This window comes from Pocillopora verrucosa, chromosome 4 (assembly GCF_036669915.1).
Source record: "Pocillopora verrucosa isolate sample1 chromosome 4, ASM3666991v2, whole genome shotgun sequence".
Lineage (NCBI taxonomy): Eukaryota > Metazoa > Cnidaria > Anthozoa > Scleractinia > Pocilloporidae > Pocillopora > Pocillopora verrucosa.
In genome coordinates, this window is record NC_089315.1 from 30,964,330 (window position 1) to 30,980,888 (window position 16,559).

General features: G+C 36.8%; 2 protein-coding genes across 2 annotated transcripts; both read left to right on the forward strand.

Annotated features, from left to right (window-relative positions):
• Positions 1-761: 761 nt before the first annotated feature.
• LOC131790393 (amiloride-sensitive sodium channel subunit beta-like) lies at positions 762-8,458 on the forward strand. Its single transcript, XM_059107599.2, has 14 exons — positions 762-792; positions 1,793-1,875; positions 2,480-2,753; positions 3,515-3,629; positions 3,716-3,926; positions 4,454-4,587; positions 4,821-4,984; positions 5,322-5,429; positions 5,706-5,823; positions 6,025-6,097; positions 6,550-6,607; positions 6,833-6,891; positions 7,326-7,401; positions 7,835-8,458. The coding sequence occupies exons 3-14, from the start codon at positions 2,499-2,501 to the stop codon at positions 8,009-8,011; spliced, it is 1,548 nt and encodes a 515-aa protein (XP_058963582.2). The 5' UTR covers positions 762-792; positions 1,793-1,875; positions 2,480-2,498; the 3' UTR covers positions 8,012-8,458.
• A 2,382-nt stretch (positions 8,459-10,840) lies between these two features.
• On the forward strand, positions 10,841-16,068 carry LOC131790331 (acid-sensing ion channel 1B). Its single transcript, XM_059107529.2, has 12 exons — positions 10,841-11,128; positions 11,623-11,725; positions 11,982-12,201; positions 13,103-13,239; positions 13,416-13,579; positions 14,008-14,115; positions 14,300-14,411; positions 14,586-14,655; positions 14,754-14,811; positions 14,927-14,985; positions 15,343-15,418; positions 15,885-16,068. Exons 1-12 carry the CDS (start codon positions 10,871-10,873, stop codon positions 16,062-16,064), a joined length of 1,545 nt encoding a protein of 514 aa, XP_058963512.2. The 5' UTR covers positions 10,841-10,870; the 3' UTR covers positions 16,065-16,068.
• The last annotated feature ends 491 nt before the right edge of the window (positions 16,069-16,559 follow it).

Genomic DNA, 16,559 nt, shown 5'->3' on the forward strand with positions numbered 1-16,559 from the left:
TCAATTCAGATGTACTTTTCCTGTATTGCGCTTACGAATTTACTTACAGCGTACAGTGTATTATAATCAGAATGCTACAACCAGTTGACCATTTACAGATTTAAAAAGCTGTCATAAACATAAAACTGTTACTTTTGTTGATTATTTTCCTTACCGGTTCCTTTCTGTCATAAATGTGTACAACTTGAAAACCACGGAAAACACGTTCCATAATTTGGTATCAGTGAATAAATTCTTTTGACTGTCCTACACAATGACCAGCGATTTCTCACTGGGATCGGGCCAGTTGTCATCAGTTTTCCATTTAGCAGCCATGTCAAACTTAAGTAAAGGCTTGCATTGATCGGGGAAGCTCAAGTCAAAGAAACGTTATTATTTGAGATATTTGGACACCGTAATTTAGATGAAACGGGCTTACTTTAAACGTTCATTTTTAGAATTGCTGCATAAATAACGTTTCCGACTAAATAATCAACACCGTTGCACAGTATGGCACTTCTGTACTCCGCCTCATACTGGACGATTTAGGGCTCTCTTTTTCTTGCGCCTATTTAATAGTATCTACCGTGGTTAGGTTTTTGTCAGCATATGGCTTTTCAATTAATTTCTCACTGCATGGGTCCAAAATACAATTATCAGCCTAAACGCTGGTATTGTTAAAATGCATGTGATACTACCTTACATTTAATAATTTATTGATACAACCGGCTCTTTATTTTTGTGTGAATTTTCTTCGGGTCTTTATTTGTCGCTATCATCATGGAAACTAACGAACGTTTGCAAGTGTTCTAGGTAAGGTCGGATTCATTTTTCATGCCTGCTAAAATAACAAAAGTGAATTAGATTTTCAAACAAAGTTACTGAAGATTCATGAATTTTTACTTATTTTCCACCGTTAATATGTTTATTTTTTATATTTGTTTTTCTTGACTTTAGTTTCGCTATCGCACAACATAGCAATATCTTTCATTTGTGTTTAGAGCAGATTTTCAAAACACTATTTCGTAAAAATGGTTTTAAAGGATGCATGTAGTCGAATCGCAAAGCCAAGTTATGCCGTGATTCTACATATGGATGCCTCATTTAACTTTGGATTGGTTGGTTAATTACCGAAATTCTAGTGATAACTCTAAATTAATTTTTGTCAAATCCAATCACAAATCGTTATCGCAATTTAAGCAAAAGTCAAAACTAGCACCATGAAAACTCGTTGGGAAACAAATACTTGGCATGGGAAAGACGATAAAAAATAGTCGGTAGCCATGGTGCTTCGAAAAAAATTGGAAATAGCTTGCTGGAAACTTGCCTCGAAAACAAATGATAAAATATTGTACGGGAGAATCACCTAACTATTCGTGGTAATTGCTAAAATCATTGTTGGAGTCAACCATCGATACGTTATAAAATGACAGCTATTTTTTTTTAAGGAAAGATGCAATTTTGGTTTTACTTGTTTCTAGCTTAAACGTCTTGCTTTCTACATTGACAGTTACATGGGAACTGATAACACGACTATAGAGTTATGTAACATATTTACCTAGATAGACATACGTCATACGTACCACGCAAAAATATTTTTCATGGGATAATTTGGTTTGTCAACTAAGTTTGGTAATTTAAATTGGCCACCGCGAAGAGTTTAAAAGATGAAGTAGCTAGTGTTAACCCTTTGTAGGAGCTAAGGACTAACGAAGAGCCGACTGAAGGCTAATGCTCAAAACGTCAGTTTTTAAACTCTTTACGGTGTTAAGAGTCTCACCAGTTTTCTTTTAACTTCATCTTATTTCATCAGCTATAGTATGTACCGGACGAAAGACTTTCAGCTGAATTCTGAATACATGAAAGACTGAGCTCTCCAGCTCGACGGCAATTTGGGTAAATATAAATTAAAAAAAAAATGGCGGTGACTGTGACGTCACAATCCCTATCGACGCCATATAATTCTTCACAGACTTTTCGTTACATGTCAAAAAAGAAAGTTTCTCAAAAGGAATAAAATAAAAGAGAGATTTTTTCTGTATGATTTCACTATCTGGAGGAAAATGTTCTCAGTGGAGGCAGAAATTATTATTTCATTTCCTTAACGATTAATGATAAAATTGTAGTAGAACTGACATGTTGTACAAAATGTTACTCAAAGACAAAGATAGAATCAGGAGATATAACGAACGAACACAAATTTTTTTTGTGGCGCATCGTGTCCACTCATAAGTCGTTTGCCAAGAGAGATGAGTGGTTTGGCCAGTTTCCATTGGCTTCTTTGCCAGCCCAGTGATGTGCAGTAACGTTTCAGTATTCCCTCACCACGTCTATTATTCACCACGTCTAACATAATTCTAGGCCACAGCTTACACTTACCTTAAGTTAGACATTGTACCGCTCATGATCCGTCAGTTTTTCTCAAAATCAAGTTTTCAATTTGCGAATACTACGAATACTGAATTTTGTGATCACTGTTATTCATATTTGTGCGAAAAAGGAACAACGTTTTGTTACCAATGGACAAGTTGAATTCTTCGAACGAGGGAAATACAGCTAAAGTTAAGAGCAGAATATTGGCCTGCTTTAGCTACACCACTGCCCATGGATATGGACGATTCGCCACAGCCATTGGTGAATCACGATTGAGAAAATGGTTCTGGTTGTTGGCTTGTGCCGCCGCATACGGCGTGTTTACTTATCAGCTCATGGACTTAGCATCTCAGTATTTGTCCAAACCATTAAAAACGAGGGCAAGCATCGCACATGAACAGGTGAGCTGAGTGACAAAATTTTCTTTAACCGGCGTTGAAATCCTTGCTCGAAATGCGCATTGATATCTCTATTTCTTATTTATAGTTTTGAACCTCTCGTATAATGATTCCGATATATTCTAAAAGCCTCCGAATTAGAAAAACACTGGAATTATATATCATATGCAATGATCCAGCAGACCACCGAATGTTGACAGGTGTCCAAAATATTTTACACAAGCAAACGAACGAGTCATAGTCCCTGTAGCATATTGTTCTTAACAAAAACCTCGGTTTGTGTGGTTGCTATTTTTCCTTTGAACACGCGTTTGGCACAGAACCAAGACATGTACCGACCTTGAACTCCTGGGCCAGTTCAGACAAAAAACTAAATAGAAAGTTGATTTGGCATCAGGGTGCATTCTTTGGTTTTGACTCCTGTTTCCACTTCGAAGCTTGCAAAATACAGGAGGTCTTTGGAAATGATTTCAAAATGGGAATTAAGATTGAAAACGGAAAACCCTACTTTTTACCACATTAATGCACAATTATAACAATAATGATGGACATACGAGTACGGTGTAACGTGCCATCAAATTATCAAAATTCCCAGTGGTAGAATTTAATAAAAACAATACAGCTGTTGCCTAAAATGAAATAGCTGACTCTCTAGCGGGAAGTGGTCATAAATGGAAACACTAGAGCATTTTTTATATTAGAAGTTATAGAATAAACAATATTTCGTTAGGTGATGATTTATTGACCTTTCTACGTTTTTATAGAAATTGGAATTTCCTCAAGTTACTATCTGCAACCTCAATAAGATCCGGAAGTCAAAACTACCGCAGCAAATTATTGACGAATTTCCAGAAATTCTCAATTTTGACATTAGAGAAAGTAAGAAAATTCCATTTTATTTCTCATTTGTAGCACATGTGATTTGATAATGATAATGATGCAATTTTATATATTTTGAAATCTAGCTGAAACACGCAACATTACTGCCACACCATCACAACCCGGTCAAAATGATTTTCCAGCGGTAATGAATCTAGGTGATCTTCCACTTTTTGTACAAGTAGTGGAAAAGACTCACCAACGACTGGCAGAGTATCCAGAGGCCGAGCTGGAACAGTTAGGACATCAACTGGAAGACATGATACTCGCCTGCTGGTTCAATGCTATGGAATGCCTGTAAGTAACCAGAGGCCAAGGTAGGCTGCCATTTACTTTTTAGGTTAGCTATACCTATTTCGCAGACTGGTAACAGCCCTTTCTTAGCTGGTCTCTCGGTGGCTTATTCTCCATCACTGGGACATTTATGTTGATGTTAAGATAGTTCGAGACCGATATAACGCGGTGTTTCGTTTAGACCAAGAGAATCATCAGGTACTTTTCGGGATTGTCAATCAATCTCGTTGAGGATCTCTCTTGAAGTCCCGTTGGCGAAATTCAAATACTTGACAAGTTTTTACGAGTATTTGACAACGTATAGGTTTTAAGAAAACCTCAATGATATAAGGAATAGCGAGACAAAGCAGAGAAAAAGCTATTTTAAAGTCATTCTTGATCTCTCTTTCTCGTGCCATTCTAAACAGAAGTCATGTCAGTTTTCACTGTTATAAACAGAACGACTTTCACCCGAGAATACTTGTATATGACGTTGAGATACTCTTCATTGCAAAAGTTTTGATATAAAACTATGATAATTACTGTTTTAGTTTTAACAAACAGCATTTATGGATCCAATTTTGGCATCACAAATATGGTAACTGTTATACATTTAACCGAGGCACGAACGAGCACAATGAAAGAACGGAAGTAATGACGTCATCTCTTCCTGGTCATGAAGGTGGTAAGTAGTTGATAAAATGATCCAAACATATCTAAATATTCGATATACCATATTCGATATCCAAACCAAACACGCCTGGTGGAATTGACTTTTAACTCTCCGTCAATTCCCATGTTTCATTCGTTTTGTACAAGAGCCTCTGGCTCGGCTGATGTAGGAGCAACCTCATTCTACGTCATGAAATTAATTAATTAATCGATTGGTTGATTGATTGATTGATTGATTGATTGCAGGTCTCACGTTAGATATCAACATTGAGCAGTATGAATATCTAGACTTGTTATCTCAAGAAGCTGGTGTTCGAATATTCGTTGCTTCACAGAACGACATGCCTTTTCCTCACGAACTGGGCCACAGTGCACCACCTGGTTATGCTACAGCCATTCAGCTTAGAAAGGTGCTTAAAATTTCTTTAACACAACCAAAATCTACTTATCTATTGAATCATAGTTCAGTTTTTGTGTCTATTGAGGTGCACCAAGGGTTACACAGACAGAAAAACAGATGAGAAGATAAATGGACAGAGATGACCAAATAGATGCATAATTAGGTGACAAACTCGTTCAGAGTTGATATATCTAAATCTAACATTTTGCCATTTTTGAATTTTACTGAGGGTTAAACTTTAAACTACTGATATCCACTGACGCGGATGGCATCATCTATTTCATAACAATCTCAACTAAGCACACATTAAGACAGCTTTTTCAGTGGCAAACGTAAATTGGTTGCAGGTAGTGGTCGGGAGATTGGATCCCTTTCACAATCAAAGTTGTAAACCGGGAAAAGATATCAATAACGATAACATATTTCGTCGCTTTAATGTCTCATACGGCGATTTGGTGAGTAACTAATTGTAATAACCTACGCAATTCCAATTAGGAAAGAAATTTCTCTGAGTTTATCTTTACTTATTCATCATTCTCTAGTATAGATCTTTTGTCTGTCGCAGGTAGCCAAAGGACCCATACGATTGTATTCAGAAATTGATTTACATTTCATAGAGTGATTTGTTAAAATTTTCCAAGAGATTAAATGGCAAATGACCGTTTAACATCTGTTTTGTACGCTATAATTTGATAGACAATCAGATCTTATGAAAATTATCATTTTTTCAGACTTGCAAGTTCTCATGTTTGGCTGTGATGATGTACAACATGTGTGGTTGTGTAATGTATGCACTAAAATATTCAGAACATCACACGAATGTTTGCGATGGCTCAGACAAGGATGCAGGTAGAGTAATAAACCAACGCTTTGGGTAAATATCGAGAATGAGTTGATTGATATTTTAACCAGCGTAATGAAGGAGTTTTGGAAATTTTTACCACACACTGAATTGCATTCGGTGAGCCACCCTACCACTAGCTCTTTACAGAGTTCGCACTGCTGGTTTGAGCCAAACTATGACAACGGTGATCCTTTTTTAAATTTCAGTTGCTTGTGTTAACTCTGCATTTGATAAATACCACCAAGGAGCATGTGAGAAAGGTTGTCAAGAAAAATGCTGGTAAGCAAACCCAAAATAGATTGTTATCATGGCTAAACGTGGCAAACAAACCGCTCAGTAAAGAACATTTTATTCACCCCATGCAATTGTTCTCTCTAAAGTTCGTCCATCTCACAGTTTATACAGCAAACAGTTTACTCAAGACCAGCGTAAAGTTCGTTACCATGAACTCCTATCTTCTGTTCATTTCTTCTTTTTCCAGACTCCGTTTAAAAAAGTGTTGATCTTGATCGATTCATGGAAGTGTCGTTCAGTTGTCGCTAATTTGACAAATAGTCGAGAGGCAAACATCATTGAAACCAAGCCCCAGTCTCCCAGGTTGAGCAATGGTTCAGCCACTCAGTAAACTTTTCTATCGATTTTCATCTTTGATGTATTTTAGCTTTTCTTCTTTGGTCACACCAGCTTCTTTTTCATCTCTTATATGATAACCTCTATTTTATTTTTTCAAGGGAGGACCTCTTTAAGACGACATTATCTCTTTCAAAATGGCCTTCCCGGCATTTTGAGGTATTACACATAACGCTTATTAAAGAGCCAAGTTAAAATTACATGAGCAGACAGGAGTTTCCACACAATGATTGATTCAACGAAGGGCTTCTGTTCCAATATCGAGTAAATTTAGATGATAAACTTAACCAAACATGGCGGAACATGGCAGCACATGCTACCATGTTATCGAGAATAGACATTCAATAATGTATTTTTTCTATGTTTTTTACAAAATATATTTAGAATATACTTGTGAGGTCACTAGACGAGAAAGATCTTAAGAATTATTCCACTGACCTAAGGTATGGTTAAGTTTGTAAAACTTTTAGGTAACCAGCAAATCTTTTAGAGAGAAAATTGATCATCAGCAAAATTTTTCTGTCCTTTAAAATGACCGCCAGTGAGGGTCGTGGAGGTCTGGCCGTCAGAAGAACCATGTCATAGGTGTGTCATTATGGTGTATTCAGATGCGAAGCTCTTGACCCTGAATGCCCTTCTCTATCCAGGAGTGTAAATGCGTACCTGCAAACTGCCAGAGAAACCCTTGCAAATACTAAGGATAACCCCAGATGAACTGACATTCCAACCAAGGAGGGGGAGGGGTGGGGAAGCATTATTCTTACTCTCTGGAAGACTGGGGAAAGTTTAGGCAGGAATTAAAATGAGCTACTTCCACCATAAGACGTGACCGTAGATTTGCTCTGATGGTATCTTTCCAATAATCTCTCTTTATCAGTGACAATTTCTTGAGGTTGAAAATTTATTACGGAGAACTTAACTATGAAGTAATTGCAGAAGAGCTTGCTTACACAGTGAGTATACAACAGAAAAAATTTTGTGTTTTTATTTATTCAGGACGTTTGATTTTAAACTAAGCACTCGCATCAAGGGTTAACAACTTGAAATAGACAGAGGTCCTTAAAGTAATAGAGGAACTGTAACTCAAATCTTTGTTGTCCTTGTAAAAGCCAGAGAAAGTCAATTTTGTTCTGGTTAGCTCACAAATCAAAAATTTTGGAAAAAATGGAGATGATTGGGGCGTGTTCCACTTCGCATATATGAAAAATACTGCCAGTGCGTTTTCGTGTGCATATAATCAGAAACTGATGAGATAAATTGAGATAAATTGATTAAATGACAACGTGGAGATGATGAAGCCGCTTTTTTTTAGTCCATGTATATAATTTTCTGGTAAATACCTTGGAATGCCAAACTTTATTCGTTTTAAATTGCTGTCTTCAACAGTCAGCCAGATTCCTGTCAGATATCGGAGGCATTATGGGAATGTGGATTGGAATCTCCGCTCTGACGTGTGTGGAAGCTCTAGAGCTGATGGCTTCCCTGTGTTCTATGATCCTGAGAAAAGTCAAACAGAAACGGACTGATGTGATTGAAGTGCAGCCGAATGATAATTCCGCATAGGAAATCAAATTTAATGCAGAAAATTCACACTAAAATATAAATACATTGAGACGAAATCTGTACAAATAAGGCACCATGTTATTGTTGGTTATATGTCTCTGTTTCATGGTAACTAAGCTTCTTTTTTTTCTTTTGTCTTTTTTTTGTTTGTTTGTTTTTTTTTTGCTTTCATGACATCTTGCCTGAATATTTTAAAACTTAAGCAGAGTGGATCGTTGGAATTATAAAATTTCTTCGCGAATTGTCCCCAGTAATAAATATGGGTTCTCCACGGGATGTCGTTATAAGCTACAAACAAGAAAGTACAAAACAATCATAGAATAGCTCATGTGACGTACTTCAGTAAAATATCAACCCCGAAATTTCCTGATATTTGACGACCATAGCTTGATATATTCGAACTTCAACGGAATAAAAAAAAATTTTTAATTAACATTGTAAGTTACAGTTCAATCAATAAATAAGACTTGAGAACCCAAAACTATCTGTGTGTCTATTTTTGAGCGCAGCATGACTCAAAAGTGATTATGAACCTCTGAATACAGCCATAACAAAAATAATCCACGCAAGTACATTTTACAAGAACATTTTCAGATGTAAATTATTAATTTGAATCCCTCCCGTCTCGTCAACTTTCCACTTAAATTGATTTTGGAGGAAACAGAATATTAGAAAAGGTAAGTTTGAAGAACATTTTTACAAATATTTCTGATTAATGAAAACTCTTTTAGATTACTGATTTACTTCATGATTTAACCAAGCGAAAATGAAATCGATTATGTCGTTTATTGATAGCTTCTGCCGCAGATAAACAAAAAAACTTGCTCAAACTTCTATTTTTTCTAAACTGCCGGAAGGATTCATTAGAATAAAAAGCGATAAGTACTGAAGTTGTGTTGTAATCCAAACATACAGATTCGTCTTATACGGGCATTTTTTTAACGTATCTTTAATTCAAAATTGCTGCCCAGCACTTATTAAACAGGTAATTTTTAGACATTGCTCACAGTTATAAAGAACGATTTTATGAAATTTTAAGATAACTCACATCTTCTAAAAAAAATTAAGAAAATATTGTGGTACGTATGTACAGCTTTATGATCAACTGCATTAACGAATGAGAAAACTTAAGTGAATGTTTGTACCTGACGTTGCACAATAACTGACTTCATCGTTAAAAATCGCTGATATATCCACAACGAGTTAGGTTCTACTCTGCCATTTTTCTATATTTTAGCGTTTTCCATCTTTTAAATTATTGTTTGGGTTTCCCCAACTCGTTGACTTGTAAAGTTCAAGTTGATATACAGTAACTCCAGGATATTTCCAAGTACTTCTCAAAACAAGTACAAAAAAGCAGCTGCACCTACGCTGCTAGAATTTTCTTTGGCAGACTGGCGTGTTATCTATTTTCCACCTCTGAGAATGAAGGAAAAGTAAATGCGTCGCAGCAAAACAGCGCAACTTCAGTAAGTTATGAACGTTATTCTTATGTTAGAAACTGATCACTAATCCATTTAAATAATTAAAAAAATGCTTTTTGTTAAGCGGGTAACCAATTACAATGAATTCGCGGTTGAAAACTTTTATGGTTGATTGCCTGAACTGCATTTCATAAGGATCACTATGGAACTCTCATATATCACTCTCCTTATAATGAAATTTCTCTCCTTCAACCTCATTACATGTATAAGGAATGTTCTGGTTAAACCTTGAAAGCTACCTATGGCTTAGTGAAACAAAATTATTTACAACTATTTCCTAGCAGTAATCCATTTTTTAAATGATTCTCGATAAGAATTTAATTATGGGAAAGAGTTACTGGTCTGAAGTATCTACAGCGATAGACGCGCATCTTCAATTAAGTTCCATGGTTAGTTAGTTCAAACCCAGCCAATAATCGCAAATTAAAGTTCACGTAATCCACTTGTTTAGCTTACCATCCTAAGACTGAGACTAGAATAGCATATTTTTCTCAAGTCAATCTTTTTTGCCGTGCGATGTGAGTACTTTGTATTTGCCGACATAGAAAAGCGCTTTTTGCAACAAATTATTCTTATGTGTAAGAATACCTGGCTTTATGACGAGAGTCCATTACGCAATGGACTCCTGTTTATGCCCATAGCTTGCGTGTATCGAGCTTTTAAAATATGAATGTGGTGAATGTTGAGAGCACTCAAGAAGTCGGAGTTTCGTTGGGCTAGAACTCGATATTTGCTTAAGAGATATCAATCTTTTCGAGAATCTTAACTGAATAGTGCATAAATGTTATCTCCAAATGCAAAAGAGGCAACCCTGAATTGCTTGGTATCATATCTAATTCATTACACGAAAGCTTAATGGGTATGATATAAGGCTAATCCCAGATAAAGATAGAACTGCGGTAAACTGATCCTTCCGATCGACAGGAACAGCCAATAATAAGTCTAGATGAAATATTAGAAAACTCATAACGTTTTTCGGTCAGTTGAACGTTTCTGAGGGAAGGAGATCGCCACAATCAGCGCACACCATGACAAGTATCCCTTTTAAAAATCCAGTTTTTTCTCTTGTTAAACACCCTACCTTATCTACACCGAGAAAGAGAGGAAAAAAGTCATGCGGTGTGTCCCTGTTAAATTAATTTGTTATGCTAATAGGAAAAGTTTAATTTCTTTCTACCACTCAACCCGTAATTTTGTCCGTGAATAATGACATTAAAACATTACATTTTCCAATAAGTCACAAAATTTTTTATTATAAATTAAACCTGCTCAGGTTGTTAATTTATTTATTTATTTATTTATAGTTCCAGATTGATATTTCTCATCTTTAGAGATATAGAACTGGATGAGATGATATAAAAACCAAACAACAGAAATGTCCTCATTTCCGAGCAAACCGAGTCAAAAAAAGGGTTTATTTTTCAAGTTAAAAGCAAAACTGCTGGCGTGTTTCGGTGACACAACCGCACACGGCTATGGACGAGTGGCTAATGCAGATTCCCGACCTTTAAGGTGGTTCTGGATTTTGGTTTGTGCAGCCGCAGTCGCAGCTTTTACTCAGCAGCTCTGTGGTATAACAAAACAATACATGTCAAGGCCTCTAAAAGTTAGAGCAAGCATTGGACACGAGGAGGTAAAAACATGTCATGTTTATTCATAAACAAAATGATTTTTATTTTCATGGAGACAAAGAATCTGTTTTGTAAACTGAGTTCTTCATCCATTTACGTCTTATCTCATAAACATCAACTGTATTTTTTTATACATCCGTAGTCGTACCACAAAAAATCACAACTAGCCGCCATAATGGAAATATCATTACTTCAGCCCAGTCCCTAAGCTCTCCCTGTAATGTGAAACGCTATTTTGAGCTGTTACGTAACCTAGAGGCACTCGCCAAATATGCAGTCTCTCGCCAACCCCTTTCAGACCTCTTAGCATGGACAACCAAACAAGAAAGAGGCCTTAGTATTAGTTTGGGCCCCTACTTGTTATTGTTGTCGTTTTGTTTTTTTTTTCTTCTTCATATTTATTAAAAGCCAATACCAATACGTCACTAACATTGGACACCTTTTAGATTTGATAAGATTAGTACTGACCGTATGCGCTGAAATTTTTCTTCTCTAGAAACTCACGTTTCCCCAAGTCACCATTTGCAATTTAAACATGATTCGTCGATCACATATTCCAGTGGATATTGTGACAGAGTTTCCTCAGATATTGGACGGACGTAAGGCTCAGCTCAATGTTAAAATAATGCCATAGATCTTTTTTAATTTAGCTTAACCTGGCCACTTGTCTTTTTCGTCTCTCGTACTATAATTGACAGTAGCTTATTACCATGGTTTTCAGCGTTACATCCTGAGCGTGAGTTTCTATTAATTAATTAAACATAATGCATATCGTTTCACATAAAGGCCGTGTGAGGTAGATATGATTTTTATCTCCATACTAAATACAAATGTTTGTACATCATTTTGTTAAAGGAATCATCAAAAAAAATTCTTCATCAGCTATGAACAAGACATCCTTTGATTCCAGTGAAGGAAATACGGTGCCTAACTATTCTGAACTTCCGGAGGAAGAGAAAATCATTCAAAGTGTTCTGCAAAAGTTGGCTGATAGACCGGAAGAGAAGCTTATGAAGTATGGCCATCAAATAGAAGACATGATACTCAGCTGCAAGTTTCATGGACGTGAATGTCTGTAAGTTGAATGAGGGCCTCCTACCACTATGAATGATGATCAATGTCCAAAATATCGGCCTCCCAGCACATTTTTGGTGACGGTTCTAAATCTGATTCACGGGTGAATTCAACGAGTGCCAAATTATGCCAGATCTTCACAGAGATTGATGAAGGGCTAACCCTCAAAACGTCAGTCTTTCTACTCTTTTCGGTGGCCAATTCACGTTTTCGACTCAGTTGTTAACACTGAATTACTAATTATAAATTATAATTAACTATAATCTCCCACCGACGCAACACCACAGTTTCTTTGAAAACTTACACCCTTTATGCTCTAAATAATTAATGCATAATATACCATTACTAATGTTTATGTCCCCTTGAAAACCGTGTCGAATACCCAGTAGTTGTTAATCTCACAATTGTAGTCCAGTCCTCGAATTGGTAAAGCTGGCTCATTACGAGTTATGCCGGAAACCTTGATGGTACAATTTCGTTACATTTCGTAAATCTGATTCACGGGTGAATTCAACGAGTGCCAAATTATGCCAGATCTTCACAGAGATTGATGAAGGGCTAACCCTCAAAACGTCAGTCTTTCTACTCTTTTCGGTGGCCAATTCACGTTTTCGACTCAGTTGTTAACACTGAATTACTAATTATAAATTATAATTAACTATAATCTCCCACCGACGCAACACCACAGTTTCTTTGAAAACTTACACCCTTTATGCTCTAAATAATTAATGCATAATATACCATTACTAATGTTTATGTCCCCTTGAAAACCGTGTCGAATACCCAGTAGTTGTTAATCTCACAATTGTAGTCCAGTCCTCGAATTGGTAAAGCTGGCTCATTACGAGTTATGCCGGAAACCTTGATGGTACAATTTTCGTTACATGTGTTTCTGGTTTAAGGGACAAACATGCAGACATGCGCAAATACTGGACACAGTTCTGGCACACACGTTATGGAAATTGTTATTCCTTCAACAAAGGAATGGACAAGAATGGGACATATACACCTCTAATGACATCAGCACAGACCGGCATAGGTCAGTACCGAAGTATACCTCATTTACTTGCACTCGATGCATACATAGAACTTTGCCTCATCTAAATTTAAAATCTTTTCATAGTAAATTCATTTCTTTGATAAAAGAAGATGACGAACAGTGGGAGGAGGATTAGTGCCGAAGAAATGATTTACATCATGTGTATTCTCTGTCAGGTTTGACCCTGGAGATAGACATCGAACAAGATCAGTATATAAGTCAACTTTCCCAAGAGTCTGGCGTCCGAGTTTCCATTGGAGGACAGGAAGAGATGCCTTTTCCTTATGAACAAGGAATAAGTGCGTCTCCTGGATATTCTACAGCCATTCAGCTTCGTAAGGTAAGATACTGAACTACAATGTCTTTTTCGCAACATCTCAGTCAAGAGCGTGTATGTCATTGAGGATAGAAGTGCTTTCAAAGGCAAATCGTGGTGAGATGTGTAGTATTAATTCCCAAGGGTAAATCAATAAATTCTATGTGGTGTTAGTACCCAATGACGACGAATTCATTTGTATAACTTTTCTACCTTTCCCATGGATGAAGGAAATTAATTCTAACGTTGCCATAAAGCGGTCAAAATCCTTTCAACTGTTACCAAACCTAAACAAAAATGCGAATAAAAAACAATGAAATCCACAACGAAGTAAAACTTAGGTTAGAACATATTTCAGTGAAAAGGTAGTCAACTTCCAGTTATCTCACAGGTACTGAGCAATTATTGGCCGATATGTGGTAGAATTCTGCAGCTGTGGTTTTCTTTTGTAGGTGATGATTAAAAGACTCGATCCATTCCGTAACAAAAGCTGTGAGAGCAGAAACGATCGATTCCAGGAAAGCATATTTGGACGATATAATGTGACTTATACTACCACTGTGAGATTCTTATTTATATCACGTAATTAGTTTCAAATCTCATTGGATTTACAGCAGAGTCCGCCGTCATGTTCGTTGTAATCGATCTTGCTTACGTTTTGTATTCTGAGAAGGTTTCATAAAGACTCGATCCATGGTGTTGCAATGACTGATATCTCAAGAAAGAGTTGTGTTCTGTTTTCAGGCTTGCAAGATATCTTGTTTGGTCCAAGCGATGACATCCAACTGTGGTTGTGTCATCTATGAGCTGAAATACAATAACATGTCTGTTTGTTACATGGAAAACACAAAAATAGGTATGCGGTATCTCTTAGGTTCCATGCTCTGCTTGTTGCAAAGGAGAGATTTTGTCATAATATAAAAACAACGAATAACTTAAATAAAAGCTCTAGCCAAACACAACACATCGCGAGCTGCGTCTGATGAACTCACCTTAGCATGGAATTTATCTTTCTATTTCCAATTTTCAGTCAAATGTATTAACAAGGTTTACAAGAGCTTTGACAATGGAAATTGTTCCAAATGCCAAGAAAGGTGCAGGTAATGTTATATGGCACTGGTCTTACCACTTCTACGCATTTTATCATGCTGTTGTCAATGCATACCAACTGTAATCATTTGACTGCTTTCTTTTCCAGGGAAGACATATTCAAGACAACAGTATCCCTTGCAAAATGGCCGTCAATACAATATCGTGTAAGTAGAATTGGATTTTTAGTTGATTTTCTTCGACGCTGTAACATCTCAAATTAAATTTAATTCACACACCATCAGAAATTTTTGTCAGTGATATGTTTTCTTTCACGTGTAGGACACTCTTATTGCAAAAATAAATGAAGAACATCATCGCAATCACTCAGGAGAGACAAGGTAAATACATTTCTCGTCGTTAGAAGTGATCAGGATTTGTTCCCTTGGAGTAGTACTGGGCGAAGAGAGATCGATGCCTAAGTCATTGGTTTGACGGATAAATATCAGTATCTGGGCAACTGCCCACCTACCCCTCCCCTAGCCTAACATCAACCTTAACTTGTTGTCAATTGACTGTTGTTGAGTTAGGGGAAGGGTAGGTGGGCAGTTGCCCAGATACTGATATTGATCCGGTTTGACAAGGGAATGAGAGCTCACATATTCTGGCTTGGCCTGAAAAAATAGTTGGACACAAGCTTAAGTACGCTGGGTTAGCAAGTGAAACTCTGCTCACTGAGTCTTTATGTTCTTCTGCAGTGATCACTTTCTGAAGCTGAAGATCTACTATGGAGAACTTGATTTTGAAGTCATTGAAGAGGAAGAAGCTTACACGGTATGTAGACAAATTTATGATTATTCTCCTTGTTCACCACAAGGCATAACTCTTTCTCATAACTGTCAAGAGACGGATAAACGGATCTGCAAACTGAGTCCTAACAGGTGCAGGCATGAGTAAACAGGCTGACTTCACTTAATTGAAAAACATACTAATCAATCAATGTCGCTTGTCATCTCATTTTCTTTACTTCTTTTGTAATTCGTGCTGCTGGGTTTTGGATCGCAGGCACTGTATATCTTACTCTATCGTTGTCGACACAGTAGCCATGGCAATGCTTTTTAAGATTGTTTTTTTTTTTACTTTTCTTTTTTCTTCTTTCGGCTATTACCTTCGCCTTTGCTTCAGTTTTGAGAATTTTTTGCATTTGCCTTTTATTTGCGCGTTATATCCATTAATTTTATCTTGTATGAAGGTAAGTTTGACTGCATCTAATGCAAATAATATCATTATTTTCCAACAGATGCCAAGTTTTCTGTCTGATATTGGTGGTCTGATGGGAATGTGGATCGGGATTTCAGTGTTAACTATTGTGGAGTTATTAGAACTTATTGCAGTTTTGTTTATCACAGTGTTTAAGATGTACTCCAAGAAGGCGAACAGAGTGAGAGATATAAACGATAACAGTGTAGAGGGTCGTTAAAGTAAGGGAGAACACTGAATACTTTATTAAAGGTTTCAGTCAAACAAATAATTGAGGAAACTCAACTGATATCAGCCCGAGGGTCTTTGTTGACTACAATTTCCACTTGAGTTTTTTTAAAAGGCCAACAATTGTTGGAGAACTTTTAGAGAAACACTGAAAAACCTAAAGTTAGATTAAAAGAGTTTGCGCTCTGATTGATATCAAAAAAATGTTGGCCTATTTTCTTAACTTTTCTCAATCGATTTGAATAAGATTTTCGAATTCGTGATTCCCGTTGGAATAATAATACCGTTTTTTACGTCTGGGAGCGACAGACATCCACCTACAACGTACCGACCTAGCATGATTTCACTTTGAATGCTAGCTTTCGCTTTCCTAAGATACCGGGTCCACGTCACAAATAGCTAGTGCTCAATCTCTTAACTGTTCCTGTCAACACGGCGGGAGCTTTCCTCCTCAGTTTTAGCGGCCGATAAAAAAGTGATGAATCCA

What these genes read in the sequence shown, in the direction of transcription:
- LOC131790393 (XM_059107599.2), top strand. Translation starts at nt 2,499, where the DNA reads ATGGACAAGTTGAATTCTTCGAACGAGGGAAATACAGCTAAAGTTAAG. An exon ending in CAGCCATTCAGCTTAGAAAG is followed by an intron (nt 4,985 to 5,321) that starts GTGCTTAAAATT and finishes AATTGGTTGCAG; the next exon opens with GTAGTGGTCGGGAGATTGGA. An exon ending in ATGTCTCATACGGCGATTTG is followed by an intron (nt 5,430 to 5,705) that starts GTGAGTAACTAA and finishes TCATTTTTTCAG; the next exon opens with ACTTGCAAGTTCTCATGTTT.
- LOC131790331 (XM_059107529.2), top strand. Translation starts at nt 10,871, where the DNA reads ATGTCCTCATTTCCGAGCAAACCGAGTCAAAAAAAGGGTTTATTTTTC. An exon ending in CAGCCATTCAGCTTCGTAAG is followed by an intron (nt 13,580 to 14,007) that starts GTAAGATACTGA and finishes TTTCTTTTGTAG; the next exon opens with GTGATGATTAAAAGACTCGA. An exon ending in AATCACTCAGGAGAGACAAG is followed by an intron (nt 14,986 to 15,342) that starts GTAAATACATTT and finishes GTTCTTCTGCAG; the next exon opens with TGATCACTTTCTGAAGCTGA.